General features: G+C 39.7%; 1 protein-coding gene across 1 annotated transcript in view; it reads left to right on the top strand.

Annotated features, from left to right (window-relative positions):
• The first annotated feature begins 690 nt into the window (after nt 1-690).
• Nucleotides 691-26,726, top strand: part of jarid2b (jumonji and AT-rich interaction domain containing 2b) — a 106,159-nt gene continuing 80,123 nt past the window's right edge. Inside the window, exon 1 of the mRNA XM_082186096.1 lies at nt 691-1,285. Coding sequence (XP_082042222.1) covers nt 1,241-1,285 — 45 coding nt within the window. The 5' untranslated portion in view covers nt 691-1,240. The remainder of the gene's footprint in view (nt 1,286-26,726) is intronic.

Genomic DNA, 26,726 nt, shown 5'->3' with positions numbered 1-26,726 from the left:
GAACCAATGACAGAAAACTGTGAGTCTTTAAAATGTGCTTTATTGTCTCTGTCTATCTCTCTATCTATCTTGAGTATTTGAAGAATAGCCTACATTCAAAACTGTCAGTTAACTAATTAATACGCTAAAACTGATTGGGAATTTTTTTGTGTGTTTAATTTACAAAATCATTATTTCAGGACTTGGTCAGGCAATTACAAAATCATTATGCAGTTTTAAAGTTGAAAAATAAAAAAAATATACTAGTTTAGGGCGTTTTACCTGTAACACTGCACAGTGCAGAGTTAAAGAGTGGGTAAATATTGCTCTCAATTCTAAGATGTTCTGTAACAATTAGCCAAAACTGTTAAATATGAAAACGGGCCTACCGTGGAGGAAAAACCGGCCCGCGTGCTTCTTTTCCCCCACGATGAACACAAACATTTCTAGAGAGCAATTAGTATTTTACAAGGGACGCAGTGAAAACTCTTCTAGCGATTTAAAAACGCTCCGAAACAAAACGTGCATCTACAACTGTCTTGAATCCCTCGGAGCTGGAAAATATTTGAACTATCTTCCCTGTCCATACTGTACATGTTGATTGAATCGCTCATTCTTATATTCGGTAACTTTGAAGTGGTGTTCGTTTCCGTGCCCTTGCACGAAGGGTCATTTCGCGACGCTCCCCTAAAGCGGCAGTCCTTTTAAAGTTACCGCTGAGCTTGCTGTCGGGTGTGTGTGATAGGCTGCTTAAAGAAAGAAGCTTCGCCTTGTGTTCAGATGAGCCCGTGGTTCTGCTGGAGAGTTCACTTACCGTCTGCTAGATCCAGCCAAAACGGACCACGAACCCTTTTCCTTTTTTAAAATTGTATTTATTTAATCCTATCATCGGATAAGCCTTTTAACAACAAGATGTAACTCACCACCGAACATTTACATCCTCACGTGAATAAACCTACGTGTTTTAAAGAGCCGGGATGAACATCACTGATGGAAGTTATTGTGGCGAATGGTTTTAACTATGGTATGCCAATGCGATTGTTTGTTTTGCCCTTTACCCATGGCGATGGATCCCTAATTTGGGGATTATCGGTAATTCCACGATTCTACTAGGAATCATCACCGATCGAAGAGGGAATTCTACACAGCCAAGCAAACTACAGGGGATTTAAATCGCATTGCTCCGGGAAAAAGAAAAGAAGCAGGAAAAAAATTAATGTGGCGATTCTCTCCTTAACAGTAAATCATTTTGGATTGCAGAATGAGCAAGGAAAGACCTAAGAGAAATATCATTCAAAAGAAATACGTAAGTATTGATGGTTTGAATGCGGTTGACCTTAAGTTTGTTTGTCTCGCGCTTGTGTCGATGTTAAATGCGTAAACTTTGATCACGGATGGCTCTTGTTGTGTTTAGTCTTCAAAGCAAGGCGTAAATGCATCCACTGTATTCGCAACACTTAAATATATTAAAAAGGTTTTTTTTTTTTTTTTTTTTTCATGCGTCGATTTTCCTCGCTTTTGCCTTGGTATCCTCATTGGGAATGCTTATGTTTTGCACGACAGATGTTATCTCACAGAACTCGTTTATAAACCTGGATGTGTTTTGTTTGGTGTAGTTGTTGGTACACAAACTCCAGCGTTAAAACACAATTGTGACTAGAATGGCTTTGTTTGCTCTTCGTTGCTTTCCGTCTCAAAGCCGCGAGGACAACCATGTCGCCTCTTATCCCGAGACTTGTTTTCCCGAACTGAAATCTGATTCTGCTGGAATACGGTCATAAATTCAACAATCCCAACTAACGTTACCCCGGTATATTTGATTTGTTTCTACTGGATTTAACTCGTTCGTCGTGTAAACAGTGGATTCTTTAATATATTTAAAGTAACTTTGTAGGGAACTTGACAACTGAGAAAGCTCGAAATTGGTGGCAGATGTAACTTAGTTACTTTATTTAAAATTCAGAAAAGTGGATTGTCCTCAATCTTTACAAATGTATGTACAAACGCCGAAATAGTAAACACAAGCTTGTGCAGCAGCCAGTATGTGGGTATCTGTTCCTGAAACTCTTCTTTTTTGTCTGCTTTTCTCTGAGAGTTTCTGCACGTTTTATTGTTTAAACCGATAAAACCTTGAATGTTAACTGGTCGTAATGTTACACCACTGATAAGATTAAGCGCATGGATTGTCGTTTATAGTGGAAGATATAAGTTACAGTCGCATTGCAGAGGCTCGCGTGCAAAATAAACCGACCATTTTACTATCTCCACCAGTACGATGGGTTAGTGAACCGGCGAGCTTGTCGTGGTATATTGGAGAACATACAGGGCTTGAACTTTTCTGGATGGAGATTTTATCTCCTCAAGAGCGGAATTAAGCAAGGCTACCATAACAAAAAACCGAGTCTCCTCAGAGACAGCCGACCAAACCCCGTGTTAGTTAACCCTCAAAGTACTGACTGGCTCTTAACCAGAGTTTTCCAGGCGCTTTACCTGTTAGTTGAGAAGTTTTGGTTTATCAGAGTTTGTGAGACTATTGTTACATCTCTCACTGCCCGCCTCCTTACTCTAGTTTATTCACAAACCAAGCCTGCGCCGAGAAATAATTTCCCGCTGGAGCGTGAAAGGGTTAGCTCGTGCAACCAATTTTGTCTGCAGCTTGAAGTAGGCTTGTCACGTGCCCTCAAATTGAACTTTTTTGTCAAAGTGCCATTATTTTGAGCGGAATTGCTACATGGAGAGGACCTTGTTGCGCGTTAAATGTATTTTTAGTGATATTTTCTGTTTCAGTTCATCAGCAACAGGTTAACAGGAATGAAACAAACATTGGGAGGGTATAGGTTATGATGACGCAACACGGGGGCAGTTTCCACGCACATTATCGGCAGTGCTCGAGTTCCATGACATCTTATCGCTTTCCATAAAGGTGATGGAAATTGTCTTACTTTGTGGACTTTTGTTCAATGTAGCTATAGTGCTACGTCTCTAGCGTCTAGCTATAGTGCTACGGTAGCATGTCAGTAGCCTATGGTAGCACAAGGGAAATGAAAGTGCTGACAAAAGTAGCCTATAACACCACGTGGTGACCTGTTATCCCCGAGAAGAAGAATTCAGTTCAACCCACTTACTACTATTATTTTAAAAAGCCTTCCTTGTATAAATTGTCAAAATATTGGCAGCTTTGGATTGTATTATAATGTAGCCATGTGTTGTATTCTATTAGTCATCTGGTTTATGGCCAATTTTTATTTAAAAACAAATTTTAAATGTACAGGGATCCCACTGTCATGGAAATCTGGACATACCATCTTAAATAATGAAAATATTTATTTGGCTGAAAATTTCAGTTTAGAGCACTCTATGTTGAGATATTATTTTAAAAACCTTACCTATGCAATCAAGTGACTGGGAATGTGAAAGAAATGTAATTAAGTTCATTTGATTTATGTATGGTTGCATGTCTGACAGAGATCTGCTTCATCTCATAATGACCACACCTCTGTATGGTCAGGGTCAGGAGCCTCTGTGTAGGATGTGTGGAATGGATCTGAACCGTTCAGAACATCTGAACTGATCATGTCACATCTGTGCAGTGCAGGCAGCTGTGCTAAAATCTGGTCAGGCAAACAACAAAAACAACCTGAAGGATCTGTCCCCCGGGCCTGCACAACTCTTGGCCCCTTGGATTCAGCCTACCCTTAATTAGCGTAAGGCAATTATACATGCTTGGCTTAACCATATCCCCTGGAACATGAGTGCAAGGTTTTTTTTGTTTTGTTTTCTTCTTCTTTAATTTTTTATTACCCCATTTTCCTTCACATGTGCTGTGAATATTATTAAAATTCATTTAGTGGAAAACGAGAGAGGGAGGAAAAAAAATATGATAATAGATGTTAATAAGAGCAAACAAGAAAATGCAATTAGACCGTCCCTGATTGATAGACGTGTGTGAAAAGCAGAATGGGGGGGGGGAGTAGGCACTTCTGCTTTCAGACGAGCTCCTTTTAATGGCTTTCAGGCCATCCTGACACTCTCTGAAACAACTTCTCTGTATAATTATTTTTGAGGGCTGTTTTTAGAGCGAAGAGTTACGCTGGTTTTGATTTCAGACTTTGGCTAATGAATGCAGCCAGAACTCGCGTTTGTGTTCCTGTTCTGTTGAAGTGAACATGGCACATGGTGTGGGGGGAACGGGGGGTTACCCATGGCTATTCTCTCTCTCTCTCTCTCTCTCTCTCTCTCTCTCTCTCTCTCTCTCTCTCTCTCTCTCTCTCTCTCTCTCTCTCTCTCTCTCTCTCTCTCTCTCTCTCTCTCTCTCTCTCTCTCTCTCTCTCTCTCTCTCTCTCTCTCTCTCTCTCTCTCTCTCTCTCTCTCTCTCTCTCTCTCTCTCTCTCTCTCTCTCTCTCTCTCTCTCTCTCTCTCTCTCTCTCTCTCTGCAGGCCCAGCTGGGGTCGGGCCCTGATTCATAGACGTGTGGTGAGATAGGCACAGCTGCTGTAGGGGCCTTTACAAATGTAAAGAAGCTGTCAGTGTTTGTTTCATCAGGCGTACAACTGATGAGGGCCAAGTTGAAAAATCCACTGCAGTGTGTGGCGCACAAAAAAAGCTCGAAACAAAAATAGAGAGCAGGGCCAAGGCTCACCGAGCCCTCCCTCTGACCCCTTCCCCCGCTCCGAGTCCTCCAGCTTTACAATGTAAATGCGGGCACCTCGTCCATTGCGAGGCTCTGCGTGTGTGCGTGTGAGAGATTGTATGTTTGTGTTTCAGCGCCTGCCACTAGCACCACTGCGCTTCATTTAACCCTCTGTTTTAATGCAAATTGTATTTTTCCCCTTGCATTTTCTAAGGATGTGACATAGCAAAATTCATGGGTCATACCTTTAGGAAACCAGCTGTTATAAAATAGTTAATTTTGAGAGATTGTTAATAGAGGGTCGTATTTGAATGAACCACTTTTAATATCCTTAAACAATCTGGACCTACTTTGCATATGTTACTTCATCATAGACTCATAATAGATAAGAATAATACAAATTCTGATATGAAAAAAAAAACAGCCTTTTAACTTCTGATATCTGATATTTACTTCTGATATTATAAGTGATTTAATGAGTTAGTTAATAGTTGCAAATAAACTGTTTTTGCAAGGGTATAATCAGAAAGGTCAAGGGAAAGCAAGAACATATTTGATTGATTCTAGGGGATACTGAATAAACAACTCTTAATAACAACTCTCAAACTCTTTAATAACAGTTTAGTTAATTAGCTGTGATTACTTGATGTTTAGGATTTTTTTTTCTACCAGAATTGTAATCGTAATGCACATTAATGTACACCCATTTGTGTAAATATGTGTATGCAGGTATTTTACAGTGTTTTTCACATTGATAAATGTGGGTAATTTGCAAACAATTGTACAAAATTGCATAGCAGCAGTGGGTATGTGTGAATATCTTAATGTAAAATGTCAGATCACTTGGGGAGAAAGAGGCTGGCACCAATGACAGGTTATTAATTTTATATTAATCCTTTTAATTTTCCAGATGGAAATTTCCTCAAAGCAGGTTGCCATAGTCCTCTGCCAAGTGACGATGTCTTCACTACATCATTATGAGAATCTAGCCTGGTGCAGCCATGGATAAGTGTTGCCATTCTCCTTTATGGCTGTTGCGTCACCAGCTTGGTACATTATGCAATGTGACCTTTTACTTATCGACCTTTACAATCATATGTGATCTAACCTTCACAAGTGTTGGGCTCCTTGGTCAATGTGTGACTGCTTGCACAGGACACTCCCACATCAGCAAACATGCATGGGCGGTTACGTATACGGATGTAATGTGAGGAGTTTGCTCTGCTGATATAAAAACAGGTGCAGCAGCGCTTTGATAAGTGGTACTGCTCAAGTCTTGCGCTTAAAAGAATGTTCTCCCTCCCTGCCTTTCATTCCTCTGTCCTGTACTTTGTATTATGATGAGATAAGAGGGCAGGGCAGAATATCAGATGGAGTCTTTTTCAGTCAGTGGTTAATAAGCTGTGGTGGATGATGCAAATCATGCATTGGAGAGGGCTTGGCTTTGATGGAAGACTGTATAAGCAGAATGGCTGCATGAACTTGGCTTTGGTCTACATTTCTTTACTTGATGTATTGTTTTGGACCAAAAAACACAAGTATTGGTCTTTGTCAGGGTCTTGTCATAAGCTCTCTTACAAGGTTGCTGTCAGTTTCCAGCTTACTGAAGGTGAGGTCACATTAGCAAAATTGTCTGTCTATTGTCAATAGTGTAGCAATGTATGAAGCACAGCTCACACAGTAGTCACTTTCAAACCAAGCAGTTTTCTGTTGGTCAACATGGCAAATCCGTGAACATGAACCCTTTGCAAAATCGGTGTGGGTAAATCTTCTGCCCTCACGTGAAGTTCATGATTATGTGGATTGCTATTGGACTTTAATCTGCTAAACTCTGAAAGTTCTGTGAAAAAGGTGAGAACTACCTTTACCAGCACCATTTCAGAGTAATACAACATCTACTTTGCCGCTTTTATTTAAGCTTCTTTTTTATGTTGCAAATAACTTCTAAATTAGGCCGGGTCTAGATTTTAGGTTTAGGTCTTCAACTAGTTCTGGACAAAGCAATAGAGGAAGTTGAACTATCCAAGCAATAGAGGAAGTTGAAATGGTGAGATCCAAAGATTCAGTGGACCAGTATTCTTCAGTATTGGTAATATTTATTACATCCAAATACTTAGTAAATGCCAGAATTGGCACATCAAGAACGTACAGTGATTTGTACAAAGGGGTAGCACTAGATTTTATTTAAATTAAGCTCGGTTCACACTATTCAATTTTGGAATAATTTTGCCATCTGAGACAAATGGTGAAGGTTGTCAAAGACTTTTCTTGTCGTAGTGCAAAAAACTGTCCAAATAATTAAAAATGTAATTCCCTGCTACAACGATTGTATAAACCCACAGACTTCTTTCTGCAAACTGAATTCCAAGCACTTATTTTAATCCGGAATACCAAAGGTGTTGGAATTGATATCCCTTGAACTATCCAAGCAATAGAGGAAGTTGAAATGGTGAGATCCAAACATTCAGTGGCCCAGTATTCTTCAGTATTGGTAATATTTATTACATCCAAATACTTAGTAAATGCCAGAATTGGCACATCAAGAACGTACAATGATTTGTTCCCCTTTCAATCCTTATTTCCAGACATGCTCTCTCGGTTCCTTTGTATTTTGTCTTGCTTGCACTTGGCTCAAGGCAGGGTAACCTCACTGATGTTGTCGTGAATGCTGACATGTGGCCAAGACGTGGCAGCAACAGGCAGAACTCTTGGCAGTAGTACTTCCCTTTCACAACTGTTACCCTCTGTGACGCTGACGGACCGTTCTGTTCTCGGGAGGTGTTTTTGCCTTTTCATCTTTCTTCTTTTAAGAATCATTGTGCCATCAGTCTTCGGAATTGCAGTATATTATCCGATTCGTTCCAAATGCGCTGATCAGGTGCGAACTGGAATCGACAGTACGTTGTGAATGCAGCCATATTGAAAACATTTACTGTAATGAGGAAGTGGGTTATACCGTAATCATTTCAGGCTTTTAAAAAATCAGCCTCTGTGGTTTCGTGTGTGTGTGTAAGCGAAAGAATGAGAGAGAGCGCTTTTAGATGGAAGACCTCCCCCTTAGAGCGATGTAATGGAAGTGTCTTTGGGTACGCTAACCCTCCTGCCAGAACATTTGTAATTCAGTGCTGCATCTCTCATTAGCCGGCGAGATGCGTGCCACTGGGAGCCATGTGGCTGCTTTTGTGCAAGTTCAGCTGCTTGAGGAGAGGCCAGTGGGGCCTCTCATAGGCCTGACACTGGGGTTAGTCATTTTGTTTAGTGTTGAGGGCCCTAGCAAGACATGTAGTCGTGTAGTGTTTGACTTGCTATGACTACAAAGTGTGCTTAATTTTGCACAGTTGCTACTATGTTAGACCAAGGATGTCAGATCTGTTCGAGGTGTTGTGAAGACACCAGCACCGTGGAAACCACTGTCGAACTATTTACACTGTATACATTCGGCTTTGTATACAGCATTAATCATTTGTTTTGTGGTTCATCTGGATTGCCAGACATCTGTGCTTGATGTTGCTGTCGGCCTGGTGATTTTTCTTGGTTGGTTCCAAAGGAAACTTCCAGCAGCTAAAGCTTTACCCATTTGAATTCATCCTCCTCATCTCCACATTAGTGTGACTGGGATAATACTATAAGCAAGATAACTAAAGATGTGATTTTAGAAAATTGTAGAATCTTGAATGTGATTCTGTTTTGAAAGTTGTGCACTATTATTTGGACAGGTTATGCTTAAGAGACATGGGTGCTTTGGCTTTTATATTGGACGTTTATTAGTTTAATAGAAGATAAATGCTATTTACACTGAGTAAAGAGTTGTAGATAATGTTTGGAGCTAAGTGTAATAGCAACAAATAGAATATTTTTTACACTAAGTGTAAGATGGATGCTAGTCACACAAGTTTCAATAGTAGTGATTTGGTTTTTGATAAATGGTAGGCATGGTTACTGAAAATGGCCTTTGCTCTTATTTAGTTGGAGGCTAGTCCTTGACTTACTAAACTGGATTGGTGTCACTAAAATAAAGAGCCTTAATAAAGTATAATTTTGCGCATTCTTTTATTTATTTTTTACCCTTTTATGATTCCGAAATGTTTAGCCTTTGTCTCAGGAAAAAAATCTTGCAAAAATTGTATCATTTAGAGGTACAACAGCTTGTCAATGAGGCAGTATCCTTAAAGGGACAACTTTTTTGTACCTTATTTTGTACTCATTGTAGGATCATAGTAGTACCCATGTGACATATTACTACTCTAAGGTACTATTATGGGTGTGTGTGTATATGTGTATACATACTATTACTGTATACTATTAGGGGTAGACAGAGTTGTCCCTTTGCACATTCTTTCTCTGACTGTGCACCAATTTAGCAAACAATTTGTTTGTTAATGGCAATAAAAAAAGTCATGAATCTTAATTTGCTCTTTATTTGCTTCTTTCATTTATAAATCCATATATCAAATAGGTCAATGGAAAAGGGCATTATATCGCACTTTGCTAGACCCTACTTTCTTTTTTTAATTTATGTTACAATTGCATGTTCCTTTTGAATGCACAATACAGATATTTTAAAGAAACGTATACTATATATTTTAGATGCGTCTAATTGTTTTTAAGCATAAGCTAACCCTTATGGCAAGGATCTCCGGTGTCTGTTTAACACTGTTTGAGGTCCTGAAAGGCAAACCTGTCCATGGATTTAATGACAGTCTCTTGTTTAACACACAAGACCTTTTGACAGTCAAGGACAAATCTGACAGGATCCAGATAATATCATTAAATCCAGTTCCAGATAGAGTTTCAGCCATGGTGACTAATGGTGCTGTTAGCTCTGTAAAGTGATCTGAATTTAAATCACTTTTTACACCACAATAAGCTCATCAAAGTCATCGGCACCAGTCCTCTTGGCACGCGGCCGTGTACAACATTATAGCATTTATTTAGAACTTTCTCAATTCTCACATTTATTGTCAGGTTGGAAATGTGCTTCTCTAAATGAGCTACTTGCTGTTATTTCAAGACAGAATTGTCAAATTAATTAACATGGAACAAACAATCACTTTACAAGTAAATATAGCCTAATTGAAAGTATAATTTAGTGTTTCCGCAGAGACTAAAACAGTGTCTTGGAAATAAAGGAACATTGATCACACATGCACTTTGCCATCAGAGGGGCCTAGCCACTATGTTTCCATAGTAACCACCCCGGTGCCAGAACACGGCGTCCCTTTTTTTTCCTTTTTTTTTTTTTTTTTGAATCACCACTTGAGTGTCTTAAAAATAGTGGTGCTCTGCAGATGCTGAGAGCTCATAATGAGCTCTGGCTGCTTCGGGGGAGACAGAACAAGCTTCTTAACTGCTCACTCATAAATCAGATATTTTCAACCAATCCACATGTTTTTTTGCAACATGTGAAAAGGGGAAAAAAACACTCAACTGACCAGACCGACTGAGGTTTCGTTTTAATGGGGCCTATTCACACACAAATGCACACGTGTATGTTAACACTAAATGCGTGCATAATGCCATCTGTTTTTATGCAGGTACTCAACAGCAAGGCTGGGCTGATATTGATTCTGTTGCTGATAAGTGGTGCTTTAGTCCAGACTTGTGGTTAATGGCAGCGTCTGTTAGCTGTTTGTCTGCCGGCAGACGTGAGCTGCAAGCTCCTCTGCTCTTCCTGTCTTTCAGTTTTTTTGTTGTTTTTATATCATCTCATTGCTGCTCTACTGGCCACTGAGAGCAGCAATTGAATCAGTGTTGCTCTCATTGGATATACATGTACTTATCGGTCTCTGCAACTTTGTGTTTGAAGTCACATGTAGCCGCTTATACAGCTCCCTACCAATCTGGGTACGAATTACGTGGATGGTGGGGGTCTGACTGCCATAATTAAAGAACAATTTAAATTCTGATGTCATTTTCTCAGCCTCACTTTGTTTCAAACTTTGTTCTTCTATGAAACACAAGGAGATATTTCAAAATTTGTTTTAGCCTTTTTCGTTGATGCAATAGGGTCTGAAACAACTTTGGACCCCACTGACTTTCAGTGAACCCTCACCCAAATGAAAATCAAAACAAAATGTACAGTATTAAATTTGCAACATTTAATTAGCATTAATCTGTATTAATCTTCTAAAACATTACCTGTAGGAAAGTTCGAAAATAAACCCCATTAAAAATCATAATATAATTCAGACGGACTGGCAAGAGTCGAGGAGAAGTTGCCTCGCATATGCGCTGACAGATTTATGAGCAAACGCACATTATAGGATCAGGATGTCAATCCTGTCACAGTTAATGCAATAATATTGAGTGACGGCATAATATTTCCAGTAAGCATGTTTTAATGTAAACTCGCAAGGTAGAATTTACAGATTTAGTCAGCTGTTTATTTCAACTGCTGTAATTTAGCTGGAATCAATGGTTTCACAATTTCTTGCGAATATTTTGCTGAAGCGTCAAATTAGTCATAGTCTCGTATTTAGTGTCTGTGAAGGGCCAGAGATTCTCCGCTGGCTTCTTCCTGTGGAAAGTCTCTGTGACAGGCGAGGAGAAAAAGAACGACTTCTGTTTTTATGCAGCTTCATTCATGCACAGATGTGGGAAATCACCTCGTTTTTGGCCTTGAATATTTCAAGTCAGCAGCTATTTGTGTTGTATTCAAAATGAGGGATGTAAATGCCTTTTTGTAGATTTGTTTTTGCATTTTGACTGGAAAAATCTAAATCTCCCCCTCTCCACCATGAGCCTTCTAGTGAATGCTGGATTTATTTAGTGCTTTTTTTCCTCCCTCCTGTCAGGATCTTTCTTTCATTTTGCACATAATCACTTTTCACATATGCTGATTGCTCTACTAGCCTACTTTCCTGCTCACCTTTTTTTTTTATCCTTTTATTGTTCTTTTCTTTTTCTGTTTTCTTACGTTAACTGGCCTTTCCAGTGCCTCCCTGCTGACAGACTGGGAAGGGAATCATCTGTGAGAAGTAACAGCAATCCATGAGGTGAAAATCATTTCTTAATTGCTGCGATTTAGGCAGTGACCTGCTTGTGAGAATGGGTTTAGTTTGATCTGAAAAACGCCCTGAGCGAGCTTCTAACACCTGGCTGCCTGTCTGAGGCCCACACTATAATCGGGCCCACAAAAAAAAAGCTGGTTTTGTAGGAGAAAAACAGCGGATGCTTTGTTTGGCTGTAGCTTGTGTGTTAAATGGGCGGCTTGCACATTATGATCTATTTTCCTCTCAGACAGTATGGATTTTTTTGCTCTTCGGTGTGATAATTAATGGCTAATTTGTAGAATGTAATCTCGTGCTCTTCTATTAATTTAACACGCCTTAATGGCACATACATGTACAGAACAGGCTCACAGACACGAGTCACCATTTCAAATGATTTTCTGTTCCTCTCTTTGTAGTCATCTTGTCTTTCTTTCTCATTTTTTTTTTTAAACTGGCATCTGGGAAGTTGACTTGCAGGATGCAATTTGCTGTAGTCTTACATTCTATGCTCTATCTAAAACTGTTTTATGGTATTGTACATGCTGTTCTTTGTTAAAGTGTTTATATTTATTTATTTATATATATATATATATATATACACCGTTCAAAAGTTTGGGGTTAGTAAGATTTATTTATTTATTAAGGTTAATAGTTTTATTCAGAAAGGGCACATTTATAAAGTTACAAAATATTTCTACTTCAAATAAATGCTGTTCTTTTGAACTTTTTTATTCATCATAGAATCTTTTTTTTTTTTTTTTTGTAGGAAGCTGCACAACTGTTTTCAACATCAAAATAAGAAATGTTTCTAGAACACCAAATTATCATATTAGAATGATTTCTGAAGAATCATGTGACACAAGATTGGAGTAATGATACTGAAAATTCCATCCCAGGAATGCATTTAATTTATTATTATAAAATATATTAAAACAGAAAATATATAGTGTAGATTTTAATAATATTTCACACTATAACTGTGCACTATATGTTTGATCAATGAGGCCTTGCTGAAGAGACTTCTTTAAAATTACAAAATCTTACTCAACTTTTTTTAATGGTAGTGTATTAATTGAGAGACTATATGTGACCCTGGACCACAAAACCAGTCACATGGATACATTTTTGGAAATTGAGATGTATACATCATCTGAAAGCTGAATAAATAAACTTTCCATTGATGTATGGTTTGTTAGGATATGACCATATTTGGCCGATATACAACTATTTGAAAATCTGGAATCTGAGGGTACAAAAAAATCTAAACATTGAGAAAATCGCCATTAAAGTTGTTTATTTATGTTCACGATTGTGCTGCATCCACTCACAAAAATAAATGTTTTATATATTTACAGTAGGAAATTTACAAAATATCTTCATGGAACATGATCTTTACTTAATATCCTAATGATATTTGGCATAAAAGAAAAATCGATAATTCTGACCCATACAATGTATTGTTGGCTATTGCCACAAATACCCGTGCGACTTGTGACTGGTTTTGAGATCCAGGGTCACATATGTACAATCTCAAAAGATTAAAATAAAAAAGAGATTTAAAAATAATATATTAATTTTAACTGTAACAAGGTAAAATGTTAATGTCAGCTACTAATCTGCTGTTTTGCATTGCTGAAGTCTTTATGAGCTGTACTTGTAGAGTATGAAGAGATGAAAAATCGAGACCGACGAGTACAAAGTAGGAGAGCTCTTATTTTTTTGCATGCTACTTTCTATTTTGGTGTGGTGGAGAGACAGGAGGTCTTGCGCAGTGCCTGTCTGTGGTCACCCGGCCGCTGTGCTCCTGTCAACTGTCACTTTCTGCTGTGGTTGCATCCTTCAGCACCGGAGTAACTGGTAATCTTATCTCACTGTCAGTTCGCCTTACTCTCTGCCTGCCTTCTGAGCCCCCTTTAACCCCTCGAACCTCAAGCTGCCGCCAATCTGTCACCTCCCCTCTGTCTTACCAAGAAAGATTGAGAGAATGAACACACGTTGAACTCCCATATTTGACGGTTTCTACACTAATAAATCCAGCTCTGCTGCGTTGACTCACAATCCTGTTTATACTGGCCTAATTGTGATTATTAAAGCAGTTATTAGGCAAGCATAGCACTTAACCATTGTAAAATAACTAATGTATTGCTTTGAATGGTTCGTTGTTTTTCTATATCAATTACAATATAAGGAAAGAATGCATTTTTTAAAATAATAATAAAGTAAACTACTGTATAACCTGTATAACTGGCTACTGTAAAAAAAAAAAAAAAACACATTTTGAAACGTACCTCATCCAATTGGATTTTAGAGCTTCTGTCTGGAAAAATTGTGTCTAGCCACTGAATTAAGTCAGTCCAGGACCCCAAATATGTTCTATTGGCTGCAAACACAAAAAAAAACCCCAACAATGTCAAAAAACAAAACAACAACAACAAAAGTAGGGATAATCTATTCAGTGCCTGTTTAGAAACACAAAATCACTTTGATGTACAGTATGTGGTTTGAATAATGTTATTACGTTGAGCAATCTCTACTGAAAGACCCACTTAAACCAAAAAAGGCTTAGCAGGTCCGCTGACTGATTAAAAAAAAAAAAATTTTAGGAGGTTTGGCCATTTCTGAGAAACCAAATTAAATCAGTAAAGACCAGCTAACCATCTTTGGCTGGCTTTAGCTGTTTTGTTAGCAGGGATGTCCTTTTAAATCATAAAAACTAGATTAAACCAGTTAAGGCTAGCAAACCAGTTTAGGTTGGTTTTAGCTGGGGTTTTTTTTTATTATTATTATTTTTTAGAGCGAGGGATGGCTTTTAAATGATATGCTAGCATACAATCAAAGCTATAGATCATAAAGTAGAGATGTTCTCTTTTTTTTTTTTTTTGTCTTGCGTTTGGCAAGCTGACTCAATGACGTGATGCTAGCACAGCATGAGGTCTTTTTATAAAATGCAAATAAAACATCTCTCAGATTGTATTTTTAGAAACATCCAAAATAAACTTCCTCACTGTGGTTGTTTTTTTTATTGTACGGGCGCTTTTTACAGTCCTTAAAATAAAGATGGTCAACTAATAACAGACCAGCTAATCGCTAGTGGTTTGTCAGCCACAGACCAGTGGCATTGAAATCCCGTAGAGGAGATCCCCTTCCAAACTTGAGATCGGTTTTCAGCCTAACTCTTTTTGGCTCTGTATTATCCCACCAGATTGTCTTCTTCCTCTAGCTAATGCACTGTTATTTGGTGTAATGTAATAATGATGTCTCTGTGAGAATGGTCAACTTTCTCTGCCTCTTTTTGGGATATGAATGCTGTTGTCACGAACTGTCCCCTTGATGTTGCATAACGTGTGCAGTGTGCAAACCGTCAACCCCTCTCACGGGGGAAAGACCGTAAATCAACCAGGCACTGTGGTGACACAAATGGTCACAATGGCTTGATCTTTCATGCTTGACGACGTGCCTGAAAAGCGCAAATTGAATTTGTGCTGAGCGTTCACGTTACCACAGTTCTTGAAAAAATGGTGGGTTTGTACCTTTGAACTAGTTGACCTTTTAGTGGCTGTTTACTTCGGAGGAACAAAGCAGTTTAGATGAAGACCTACACTTAACACTCTCTTGCTTTCTAGCCACAATATGGCCTGGCTGGGCACAATGTTGCATTATGGGAAATTGAGGTAGAGAGGGAACTGTGTGTTCTCCACACCCTGGCTAGTTTTGGTCACTATGTCTATGATGTTTGGGCCTCTCCTTCAATTTAAAGGAAAGAAAATTCTGTCATGTACTCGTCTTCATGCTATTCCAAACCTGTAAGACTTTCTTTCTTCTGCAGAACACAAAATGAGATGTTTTGAAGAATGTCATTTTGTTAATAGTCAGTCAAATGGAACTAAGCAACAGAGCCCATTGACTTTCGTTGTATGGAAAATACATTTTTCAGCGTCTTTTGTGTTTCACAGATGAAAGTAAGTCATACAGGTTTGCAATGGCATGTAGGTGAGTTACCTTTAATTTAAAAAAAAAAAAAATTTTTATTGCCCACCAGGTAAAATATCATCTGGTCATAAAGAAGTGTAATAGCACACTTCTCAACAATATTTAGGCAACATTCTGTCTGTGGCACAAATGGTGCAAAATGCGTGCACTAAAATTTAACAGCTATGTTTAAGGGACTGAATTCCCCAAACTCAAGTATGAGCAATAATAATGTTATGTGTTTTTTATGTAAAACTGCTTATTCTTTTGAATATTTACCTCAGATGTGAAGTTTGAGTGGATTCCCTCTCATGTACTGTTCATTTGCTGTTCTCTTGGCAGGAGACCAGATCATTATACAGTTAGGATGACACACTGAAGGTCTATTTTGAAGAAAAGCCATAAAGTCTTCCTTTAGTGTATTTTTACTGATGGCTAAATTGAGGCTTATTGTAGAAGAAAATAGAGTGCGGAGGTTTTGGGGTTTTTATTTGACGGGCTCTTCTGGGAGATGACTGGCACACTTTCAGGGCCTGCTTGTTTTTCGTCTGTCAGGGAAAGATTGGACAGATTGCACTAATTCTTGGTGTTTTCCCATGTCTTCTCCAACAAAGGAAGTTGTAATGCTAAAATAAGAGAGAACATGCTCAAACTAACTTTCTTTACTGTTGTGAGGCAATCTGGTAGGTCTAAGCGGTGGTATTCGCAGGTGGGGTGGCTTAACTGTCAGGTCAACCGTGCATGACTGTGTAGAGACATCCTGTAATGTGAGCGCCTCAATCACGCCATCGTTCTAACCACTAACGTCCAGTTAGAATCATAGAGCGGTACCTGTTATGATGGAAACTACCGTGGTTAACATCATGGACATTGAACGCTATCAGTTTTCAGGCGTCATTGGTAATGACAAGGAATCAGTTCCTGGAGAGATAATTTTTCATGGGTTGGAAAGTACCAGGATTTGCTAGTTTCTCTAAACTTTTTATCACATGCCATTGTGTATTTTATCAGATTAATGAGAATTTTATACTTACAACACTAATTGTAACATTGAACAGTAGTGATGCATTGATTATGATTTTTGATGGTAGATTCCGCAAATGGGCCGATTCTGATACCGGGCTGATTCTGATCCAGTGTAAAAGTCTGGAACAGAGATCGGACAATATAAAAAAATAATAATAAAAAAAACGGCCGGTTGCTAATCGGGTGTTTTAAGCAAAAACTGCCCAGTTCCTATTTGTCTGGTTGCCCGGTGCATCTCTAGAGAACAGGATCAGGAAATGTTGCAAGTTGCATTACCTTTATGAACACCCTATGTATTGGAGAACATGCTTTAACCACTCTAGATGGCATAATGGCATATTTTTTTGTAAATGGGAACGTTAGCATGCGTAATGTATAAGGCCAGAAAATATGACACCAGTTAGGCTATGTTAAATTTCCCTGAACTGGAAAATGAATTGGTGTTTTTGGCCATGAGCAAGTGTGTGTTCTCTTAACATGACTGTAAGGTCATGCTCCTCTGAGAGACCCATTTAAGGTCCCTCTGAAAAATCAGAAGCACTGATGCAAAAGTGTGCCATAATTTCCTGAGGAAAAGAATGTGTGGGGAGGAGTGTGTATTACTCAAAAATAAAATGCTGGTGTGAATTCAAGTACAAGGATCCACGTTATAAAGGAATCATTTGCATACACGAATGCATGTAGTCAGAGCTGAATTTAAGATGGCCTCTGAAGGCTCTCTTCCTGTCAGGCTGCTGTTAACACCTCTCCCCTGCTCATAGGGGGCGCGGGGGCTTCCTTTGTTGCAGCTCACCAAGAGAAAAAGAAAAAGTGGAAGGAGTATACAGAGCCTGAAGCGATAAGAGCCATGATGACAGGCCCATCACTCCACCCAAACCCACACTTCTTCAGAATGATACATCAGCTCATGTCCAACACCATTCATATTTTAATTTTTTTTTCTCTTTCAGACCTGTATCTATACTAAGGGAGTGCAAAATTACATTTTCAAAATTGATTAGTCAGTGAGTTTTCTGAACAACTAGTTGACCACAGCTGATATAATTAGGCTTGTTTGGGCTTCTTTTGACCCTGAATGGACACGTTTCTTAGGGACCATTTATGTTTAAAAAATGTCTAGACATGCAGCAGGGAACAGGAGCGCAGGAGTCTCGAAGACTCATTTTAAATGGACATTTCATTAAAGGAGATGCATTTAAAGATTGAACTTTCCAAGAGGGTTTTACATTATGCGTAAAACCTATCGAATTTACAAACTTCTTTGGGTCATTTAAGGGTGTTTTTAAGGGTCATGAGAGAAATTGCAGGACTTTTTTTTAATTGTTAATAGAAGAGAGAACGCGTTTTACATCCTGCATAAACCAGCCTGACCTCCCACGGCTGCTGCCACATTAGCCAGACGGCCAGGAGGCAGCTTGTGCGAGCGTGTGTTATTTGTGTATTCGTTGAGTGTGTGCGTTTGAAGCCATTCATTCTGAGTCCCTCAGTCTCCCGTGTGTAAATTTCTGTCGCCACATGGCTGGTTACCTCCTGTGAGTAAACATAAAGCTCAGAGAGGTTAAGAAGAGGAGCCACTGTGTCTCCTGCACAGGGAACGAGTTAACTACTCACGCAGCAGTGAAGGAGAGTGTGCGAGCGAGCAAATGAATGGCTGTGAAAACGAGCAGCATGCTGCTGTTGTCGGGCTGTAGGAGGGGAAGAGAGGTAGGCGGAGCTATGAAGATGCCTGGCCAAGTCTGTGGTTGCTAGCTGTCTCTCGAGGGCCTCTGATTGGCTGGCACTACGTTTAGAGAACAAAGTACTTTTGATGGGTACGCTGCACATCCCTGGGTCTAATGGGACTCTGGGTGGCATTGTCCCGCCATTAGCCGGCTAAGAGGCCCTAGCATTGCTCTGGTAATTGCACACAGGACAATGTTTGAGATGCTACCATTTTTCTGCAGCGTACAGTGTGTATACTATGCAAAGCATGCACATTTTCTGAATACATAGTGGAGTATAGAACCAAAGTACACTGCTCAAAATACTTTATCCCACAATGCAAATGCACTTGAGTTGACCTTTCATTTCCAATGTGACTAATGAACCAGAAACAATGTCAGTTGTGATTTTTGACATGGTCAAAGTCAGTTTTTATACATTATTAGATAATGCAAAAGAACCACTCACATAATTAAATATATAAATACAACATGAGTTGTAGTGAACCCAGTGTTGCTGTTTGAAATTTGTATTCTTCAGTAATGTGCATTGTTAAAATAATACGCCATATTCTGTATTGTGCACTGTCATTTTGAACAGACATTGGTAAATGCACAGGTGCTCAATCCAAGAACAGTGTTTTTTGGCCCTGAGGCCTTAGTTTTCACAATTAAAAATAAATCTCCCTATTTGCATGTACTGTTCCTTATTTGACAAGTATTGAGGGATTCTTTGAAGCTGTGCCATTTTCAGCATCTTATTTTCGCTGAGCTGAATGCTGCAGCAAACTTTGAAATTCCTGCCAGTTTACATTTAGCAGAATTGCCTTTTTTTGGCCTCACTGTTAGCGACATACAAATCAATTTTGCTTTCTTGCTTTTGTCTTTTTTTTTTGACACTCAACACTCTTCCCCCCCCTGCCAAACCATCTGCCATTGTTTGAAATTTTCTTTAAACAGCCATAAACATTGTTCATTCAGTTCATTTGACTCCAATAAAAAACACTTATCTTCACACAGTAGTGACAGAAGCTATAAATGCACCCAAATCAAAGGCTCTCTATGTGTAGAGAGAGTGAGCGAGTGACACTTTTAAACATGCCGAAAGCTTGACGTTACAATTCGCTTTCATAATAAAAACAGGAACATTCCAAAGACTTATTTACCTATTAAAGGAGGGAACGCAAGCCATATCTAGAGAATTGAAGTTTAGGTATTTTAGCTCGATTGAAGTAACCTTCTATTAACACTGTAGCAACCACCATGAATTTTAGCAACTAATTAACAACATTCTAGCAAACCACCCAGAACACCTCATAAACCACATTGCAATGATAACGACTTCTGCACAGGAAAGGGCCATTCGTGTTTTCAGCAGAAAATATTAAAATGTAGTTTCACCACAGTGCTCAGTCATTTCTCAGTAGTTTCAATGGGATTTAAGTGTTCATACCTCAGGAAAAACTCATTCAGATTTCCTAATTTTTTTTTTTCTGTGTCATGACCTAACACTACTGTTAAAAGGAGAGAGTGGAGAATGATGGTAAATTCTGAGCATTGATGATCTGTGTTTTCCCCCTCCCTCTATTTTCAATCTGCTTCTCTATTACAGTCACTGTTTCCTCTCAGTGAAAGTGTCTGAGTCACCTGCACCTGAATGACAGCTCTGCTTAACCTGGATATTTAAATTCAGCGTGGCGTTAGCAGAAGCAATTGCCTGTCTGCCAAATGCATGCATAAATGTTGTTGGGGAGAGACACAGTGTGTTTCCTGCAGTACCCTCCCCCACCTTGTTGTATTGAGATTGTTATTGTGAATCACTAAAATATGTTGGGATCCTGAGCTAGTTTCAGATGTTAATCTAATAACCTTGCCTTCACTGAAATGCGTGCTAGCTCATTTGCACCTCCTATACAAAAAGGGGTAGGGGATATTGTAGAAGTTGTTTTTAAACATCTGTTACGATTGACTTGGCTAAAATTAATCTGTGGTTCCCTGTAAATTTGTACTGTACCGCACTTCAAGTGGTGAGTGTATGTGGAGTGAAGGGTACTTGTGTTTAAGGTTAGCCTGCTGTAAGCTATGCTAAGGAAATGGGGTTTCCCTCTGTGCTTCCCTGCCTGTGACATTTACCAGGAAGTCAGTGTTGTCTGTCTGAGATCAGTTTCATTTTGACTTGTACGGTTTGTAAATATATGCAGATCACAGGTAAAGAGTTGTGCAGAAATCAGTTTTGGGTTGAGCAGGCTGTAGCCTAGAAACATGAGTTTCCATTTTGTTTTTGATGACCAAAGCAAAACTAATTTAACCGTATACACCAAGATTAAATTGTAAACCAAACATGTTTAGCTTAATTAATCACAGTCTTGTTGAACCGTGTTAAGTTTGTTCATGTATAAAATAAAAGGGCAGAAAATAAATATATTATCATAAAATGTTAGCATGGAAAATGTTAAAAGGCGCCATGCCAACTGTAAATGGCTTACTGGATGTGTTTGTAGCATTTTTACTTTGACACTTTTTTTTGCCACTGTTCACCATGGACGATTGTGGGTGGTTTGTGAAGTTTTAAAACCTCTCATGGAAGCTTTCATTGCCGCTGTGTATTAGCTGATTAAAAAGTACAGTTACACATGTTTAGGTGGAAGTGAGTAGGAGTAAACAAAGGCTCATGCACGCAGCTGAATCGCGGAATCTAATCAGCACGGCTTCCTGCCGTTTCATTGATTTTCTTGAAGGCACACATTTGGGGAAATATCTAAATGGATCTCCGTGTGCGTAATGCAGTTTCCGACCGAGGTTGGGTAAACTTTTGCCGTTTAAATGCTAAGGCTCTAAGGCTTTTTTAACCTTTTCATTTGAGTCATTATATTTGGAATAGGATGTTCCTTTTGAACATTTTCCATTTTAATATTTTGTATTTTGCACAAACATCAGAAGTTTTCTGTTCTTCCTTTACAAGTATCTCACCCGAGACTGATCAGAAGTGACGTTTACATGTTCTGTCCAAATCCAGTTGCTGTAAAGTATGTTAGTTATTGTCCCCTTGCTGCCCTAAACTTCAGTCTCTTTTCCACAATCCCTCTCATACCTTGGCCAGCTCCCTCCCACTTAAGGTTCAGAGGTTTAGCCAGTGGTGACGGCACATCCGTTTACCCCCCACATCCCCATCATTCTTTTCTTTCCACGTCCTTGCAGAATGGGAGCATTTGTGTCAAGTTTCTCCCTCAATCACGTGTGGGTGACTAGCCCTTACAATGGGAACACTGTAGGCTCGGTTCCCAGCAGAGAACTCAGTAGTTCCTGCCGCTGAAGGAGTTAGAGATTGGATGGGAAGGCTGGCTGATACGTGTGATCCATTCCTCCCCCGACTCGGCTTGCTGAATAGCACTGTGTCTTTGGTGAGAAAGCTGGGCTGTTTTGCAATTCCAGCGGTCTGACTTGCATTTCGGTGCATTACAGACCTATTCTCGTCTTGCACCAGTGTAAGACTCTTGCATCTTCTTATATTAGAGCCTTAAAAATTGAGCTGCAAGTTGTGACTTGTTTGAATCTTTCTAAGTCTTAATCTTATCCTGCATTTCACAGCAAGCTTTGAGTTATAGTGAGAAAAATGTGTTTGGGACTTTGAGGCTTTGGTACATCAGTAGAGTAGCCAGGGAATATTTATGCAGGCTGTGTATGCAAGCCAACCATGTGACCAGCATATCTGGTCATCTGAAATCCCAGACTGTGTCCTCTAGTTCCTGTAAGACAGTAGCAGAGATTAATGAATGCTCTCAAGACAACAGATGTTTGGCCAGGTCTCACTGTTACTGTTATAGTTCACTTTTCTGGTCTCTGTAAATCCGACAGTCCATTGTGGAAACTGGTGTTGGAAGAGAAGGAACAATGGTTTAACCATTTACTGTGCTTCCTGTGAATGTCTGGTGATGCCAGATCAACAGCTTCAACACAGAAGAAACAAGCATGCACAACTTATCTATAAACCCTTTCATGCATAATATGAAATATCTAATAACAGTTATGTGTTGGCAGGCAGAGCTGATCGTCAGAAGCATGAAACACTGCTGTTACTTTATTCAGTCGGTAATAGAGCCCTTGTTCTCAGTTTACCTCAAAACAGAAGACTGTATGGTACTGATGGTGTGAGATGTGTTTTAATGTACGTGCCCGGGGGAGGGAGAGGTTGAAAGGAGAGCTTGTGAGAAAATAATCCAATTAGTCAAGACACTACAGTGATTGTGCTATTTCCACAACCAACTTTTATCACAACTCTAGTGTCATTGTGCCAGTTTAAATGGCAGAAAATGTGCTAGTCACACATTGTTCAGCATTACATTTCACTTTTTGGTATTTGATGCTCAGCGTTCAATGGCTACGTCTGGCTTTAGGAATGTCTGGAATGAGAGTTTGGAGTGTGTCAGCGTAACCTCAAGAATTCCTTGGAATGTTACCCATGACCTCATGAATGATTTAAAAATAGCTTCCTCAAGCCCCCTTAGTGGCATATAGCATATTTTTAGCCCAGTAAGAAGTAAACTGGGCTGATATTAAATAATGAACCATAGACTGTAAAAAAATATGGACGTAGTGTCCGTGACGTCACCCGTAGGTTTCTGAAGAGCATTTTTGAAGCCTAAAGTAGGCGGAGCCGGCCGTCGCCATCTTGGCCTTGCGTCACTCCCGGATAACAAAAAATAGGCAAAGAGGCGGGGCGTGAGTGGAGCTGAGGAGCCTTGCTATGATTCTGTACTATTCTGCTAGTTGAAAATGTATTATGCAGTAACTTAATATTACTCTGAGAGTGTGTGTGTGACAGTGATTTATGTGCTTAACGTTACATGTCAGTCACTCTCTTTTTATAGTCTATGGTCCGTCAGCGCGGCATCACTCAAGTTCGTAGAGAGCTTATTCAGTCCATTTTAAATTCAGATTTTGGCCGCCTCTCAAATGGGTTAAACCATAGATATATTGCCTATGAAGTTCAAGTAAATGCGCTAGAAAATCCGCGCTCATTCATGGATGTGCATTTATTGCATGGACGGAGAAAGCGCCGACACCTGCTGGATTTAATCTGACGGTAGCCTACTTAAGCATATTATAATCTATCTGTTCCGTGAGAGCAGAACGAACGAGCCTTTATTGACGTTTTTAAATCTGAAAAACTCCAAAAAGCAACGAAACTGTCAGACATCCATTAGTGCATGTTCACAGAGGAAAACAACTGAAATACAGCGCTGGTTGTTCTCTCGAACGATACTCGGTGACAACGACGGAATCCTAAGCCGTGGGCGAAGTAATGGGTGTATTAAATTGTATGAAATAATCCCGGAAAAAAGCACAAAACACTGCAGAGATGGCAAGTTCAGCAGCTAAAATTTGCTGAGGTGAAGTGACGGCTAGTAACAACAGCAGACAAAAAGCTAGCAATGACATCAGTGGGAATCCATCTGTCACTCAAGTGGCCACACCCTTAATTATGCAGAATTTTAAATATTAATCAACTAAACGGATGAGTTATAAAAAAATTCACCCCCCCTCACAGTTGTTATGAAGGGCAAAATTAGCTGTATAGACCAACGCCACATAGAGATAATTTGGATTTTTAAGTCTGAAAGGGCACAAGTCATGTGCTACTGAATTTTCACTGAAAGTTTTAAAAGGCGTAGGTGGTGGAAGAATGAATTGTGTCTTTCTCACCTGAGGTATATCAGTGCTGCTTTGACCACCAAGCTGCCACCTTTCTGTAGGCATGGAATCTTTAAACCTAGAGGAATACATCTCTGTAAAATGATTCTTAATGGGCATTCCCTGTTAACAGATTCTGATCAGTACCTTTACTGCTGCTTTTCAGGTTGCTTGGAGATAAGGCTAATGTTTGGAGTCCAATTTCAACTCCAAACAGTTGTGTGAATGTTCTAGTTATGGTTCTGCTCAGACCTGGTTGGCGACCTGTCAGGACCTTGAAACATGAGTCGTCCCAATCAACATATTGCCAGGACAGTACAAGAATAAAAACAGGGACTTAGAGGTCCGGTGGGGACAGGGAGGGGAGGGATGTTTGTTGAGACAAGGCAGTGTGTGATTTAGGGAAGTAAGAGTTGGATGAGTGGCCAAACTCCACCCTTTGGGAACAGTGCATGGTGTGGATGCAAGCCATCGGTAAAGACTGTCTGAAACTCTGAAGTGTTCCTCTCAAGTGGACAATGGTCGGAAATAGAAGGGAAGCACATATGATATTTAGTTTTATGTACTTATCTAAGACTTTTCCAAGGAATTGTTGGAGCGCCCTAGTCACTTGAAGCTGAGGTTGTAAATGTTATCACTTCTTTGAGGTTGCCTTTCAAATGATGCATATCTGGTTGCGAGATGTATAGTAATGTAGACCTATGATGTTTATTTTCAGGCAGTTCTTCACGTGTGAGCCGTCTCCCCAACAAGATACAATCGAGCTGATAATCATAATTTGTCTCCCTCAGCCCTTGCAATCCTCGTTCGAGTTCTCACTTACTGGTGAAGTAATGTTGCATTACCTGTCAGGTAGTTGTCCATTGTGAAGTCCACACCAGTGCATGCTCAGCGAAATGGTGGATCGAGGCATCATAGCAGCTACATGGGGCCTTCATGAGCACCCTTCTGAATCATAAAGGTTAAATATTTTAAGTCCATTAAATTCCCTTTTTCATATGGGGAAAACTTCCTTATAATCCAGGGCTCAGTTCTTCAGTTTTTTGTGTGATAGTGTTTGATTATGAAAATAATGTTTATGAGTCATGTGCATTTTTGGTTAATTTTGAATTATTTCTGATTTGCTTGAAATGTATTAAAATGATCAAAATCTTAACAAAATCGGTGCTCAGTTAAATTCTTGTTTCTGTACTGGTTAGCAAAAGTGGAAAGATTTGTTTTCAGATGTTGAGCCTTCTATTGTCATTTACTGCTCCATGACATCATCAGCTGGATGATGTTTTTCTGTGCATTCAGACACAAACTCTCGCTACTGTTCTTTGACTCATCACAAAAAATGTTTCTTTCATGTCCGCTACAGTGATATGACTCATTAGTAGCATAGAAATGACTTGTGTGATGTGGTTCAGTGTTTGAGGCTATGACTTCATTACTGCTAGTGTCTCCACTTGTTTATGAGGGGAAGTCTGCACAAAGCAACTGGGTAGACCTCCCGTACGCTGTCCCTGGGTGGCTTGGTCCCAGGTTGTGGTTGAGCTTGAGTAAGGGTGACTGGGAGAAAGACTGGGTGGGCAGAATTATATAGGACTGAGGAGACGAGTCAGATGGTTGTGCCAATTGGGCAAAAGCCTGGCAAATCCTGAATGATAAAATGTCACGCCAAATACTATACTGGTCATGTACACCTATAATGACTGAGTGAGCCGAGTCACTCGAATCCACCGAATCCACCCATGGCCACCTGGAGACAGCGTTCCACTTAATCACAGTCATTTATTTACCCACCCCACCGGAAAAAGCCCCCTGTGATGAGTGAATGTATATTTAAGCCCACACAGTGGTTTCGCCATGACAGCTCCACACAGTAGCGGTGTAGAAAGGCAGAGCCGTGGGCTTGGGTTCAGTGAAAAGTGAACAGAGGATGTTTGAGCTCAGATGTATTTTAGAAAGTGCATCCTGTGCATCTTCAGCCAACATGACTGTGGACAGGAGCGTGTCCAAGATACCTCCTCCGCGAGAAAAGCAGCTTCAGATGTTTCTTGAAATGGGCAAGCTAGATATGTTTAGACTGGCACTTGATAGTGAAGAGCAAGTATGAGGTTATGGACAAGCTCTACTTGGCATTCTCCGTAATTCTCCTTCATAATACCTCATTCTTACTCTCTCTCCTTCCTTCTCTCTCATTCTTTCCCTATCAACCCTCTTCTCCTTTATTCATCTCTGATCTGCCTTATTCCAGATTATGTTCTGTTCTTTAGTCTCCATCATACTCCTATTGTCCTCCTTTCTATACTTTCCTGGTTTTCCTCATTCTCCTCTGTTGTCTTTTAGTTCTACATCATTCTTCCTTGTTCTTTCTTGTTCTCCTTTATTCTTCTTTCATGTCTTTTATTTCTTCCATGGCCCCTTTTGTCCGGTCCAGCCGAAGACCACAAAGGGCTGGGTAACGTGAGAGAGTGGTGAGAACTGAGATGTTTTAACAGTTCCCCTCATTATTTCTGTGTGTGGTTAACCATTCCCTCAAACCTCACTACTTCTCCATATTCTGAATGTCTGCAGATGAGGGGGATTTTGACGAAAGGCCCACTTGAGGTCTTATAACTGTATAGAACAACACACCATGTTTAATGTTGCCCTGCGTCCCTTTTTGAACTGTTTACACACACAAAAAAAACTTTGAGAGGAAAACCCTCAACCTTCAGTATAGTGACCTTTTTTTGTTTTTGCTGTATTGGGAGT

Source organism: Leuciscus leuciscus, assembly GCF_965113295.1.
Source record: "Leuciscus leuciscus genome assembly, chromosome: 12".
NCBI lineage: Eukaryota > Metazoa > Chordata > Actinopteri > Cypriniformes > Leuciscidae > Leuciscus > Leuciscus leuciscus.
The sequence above is the reverse complement of the archived record's forward strand: the minus strand, read 5'-3'. Positions and strand labels throughout refer to the sequence as shown.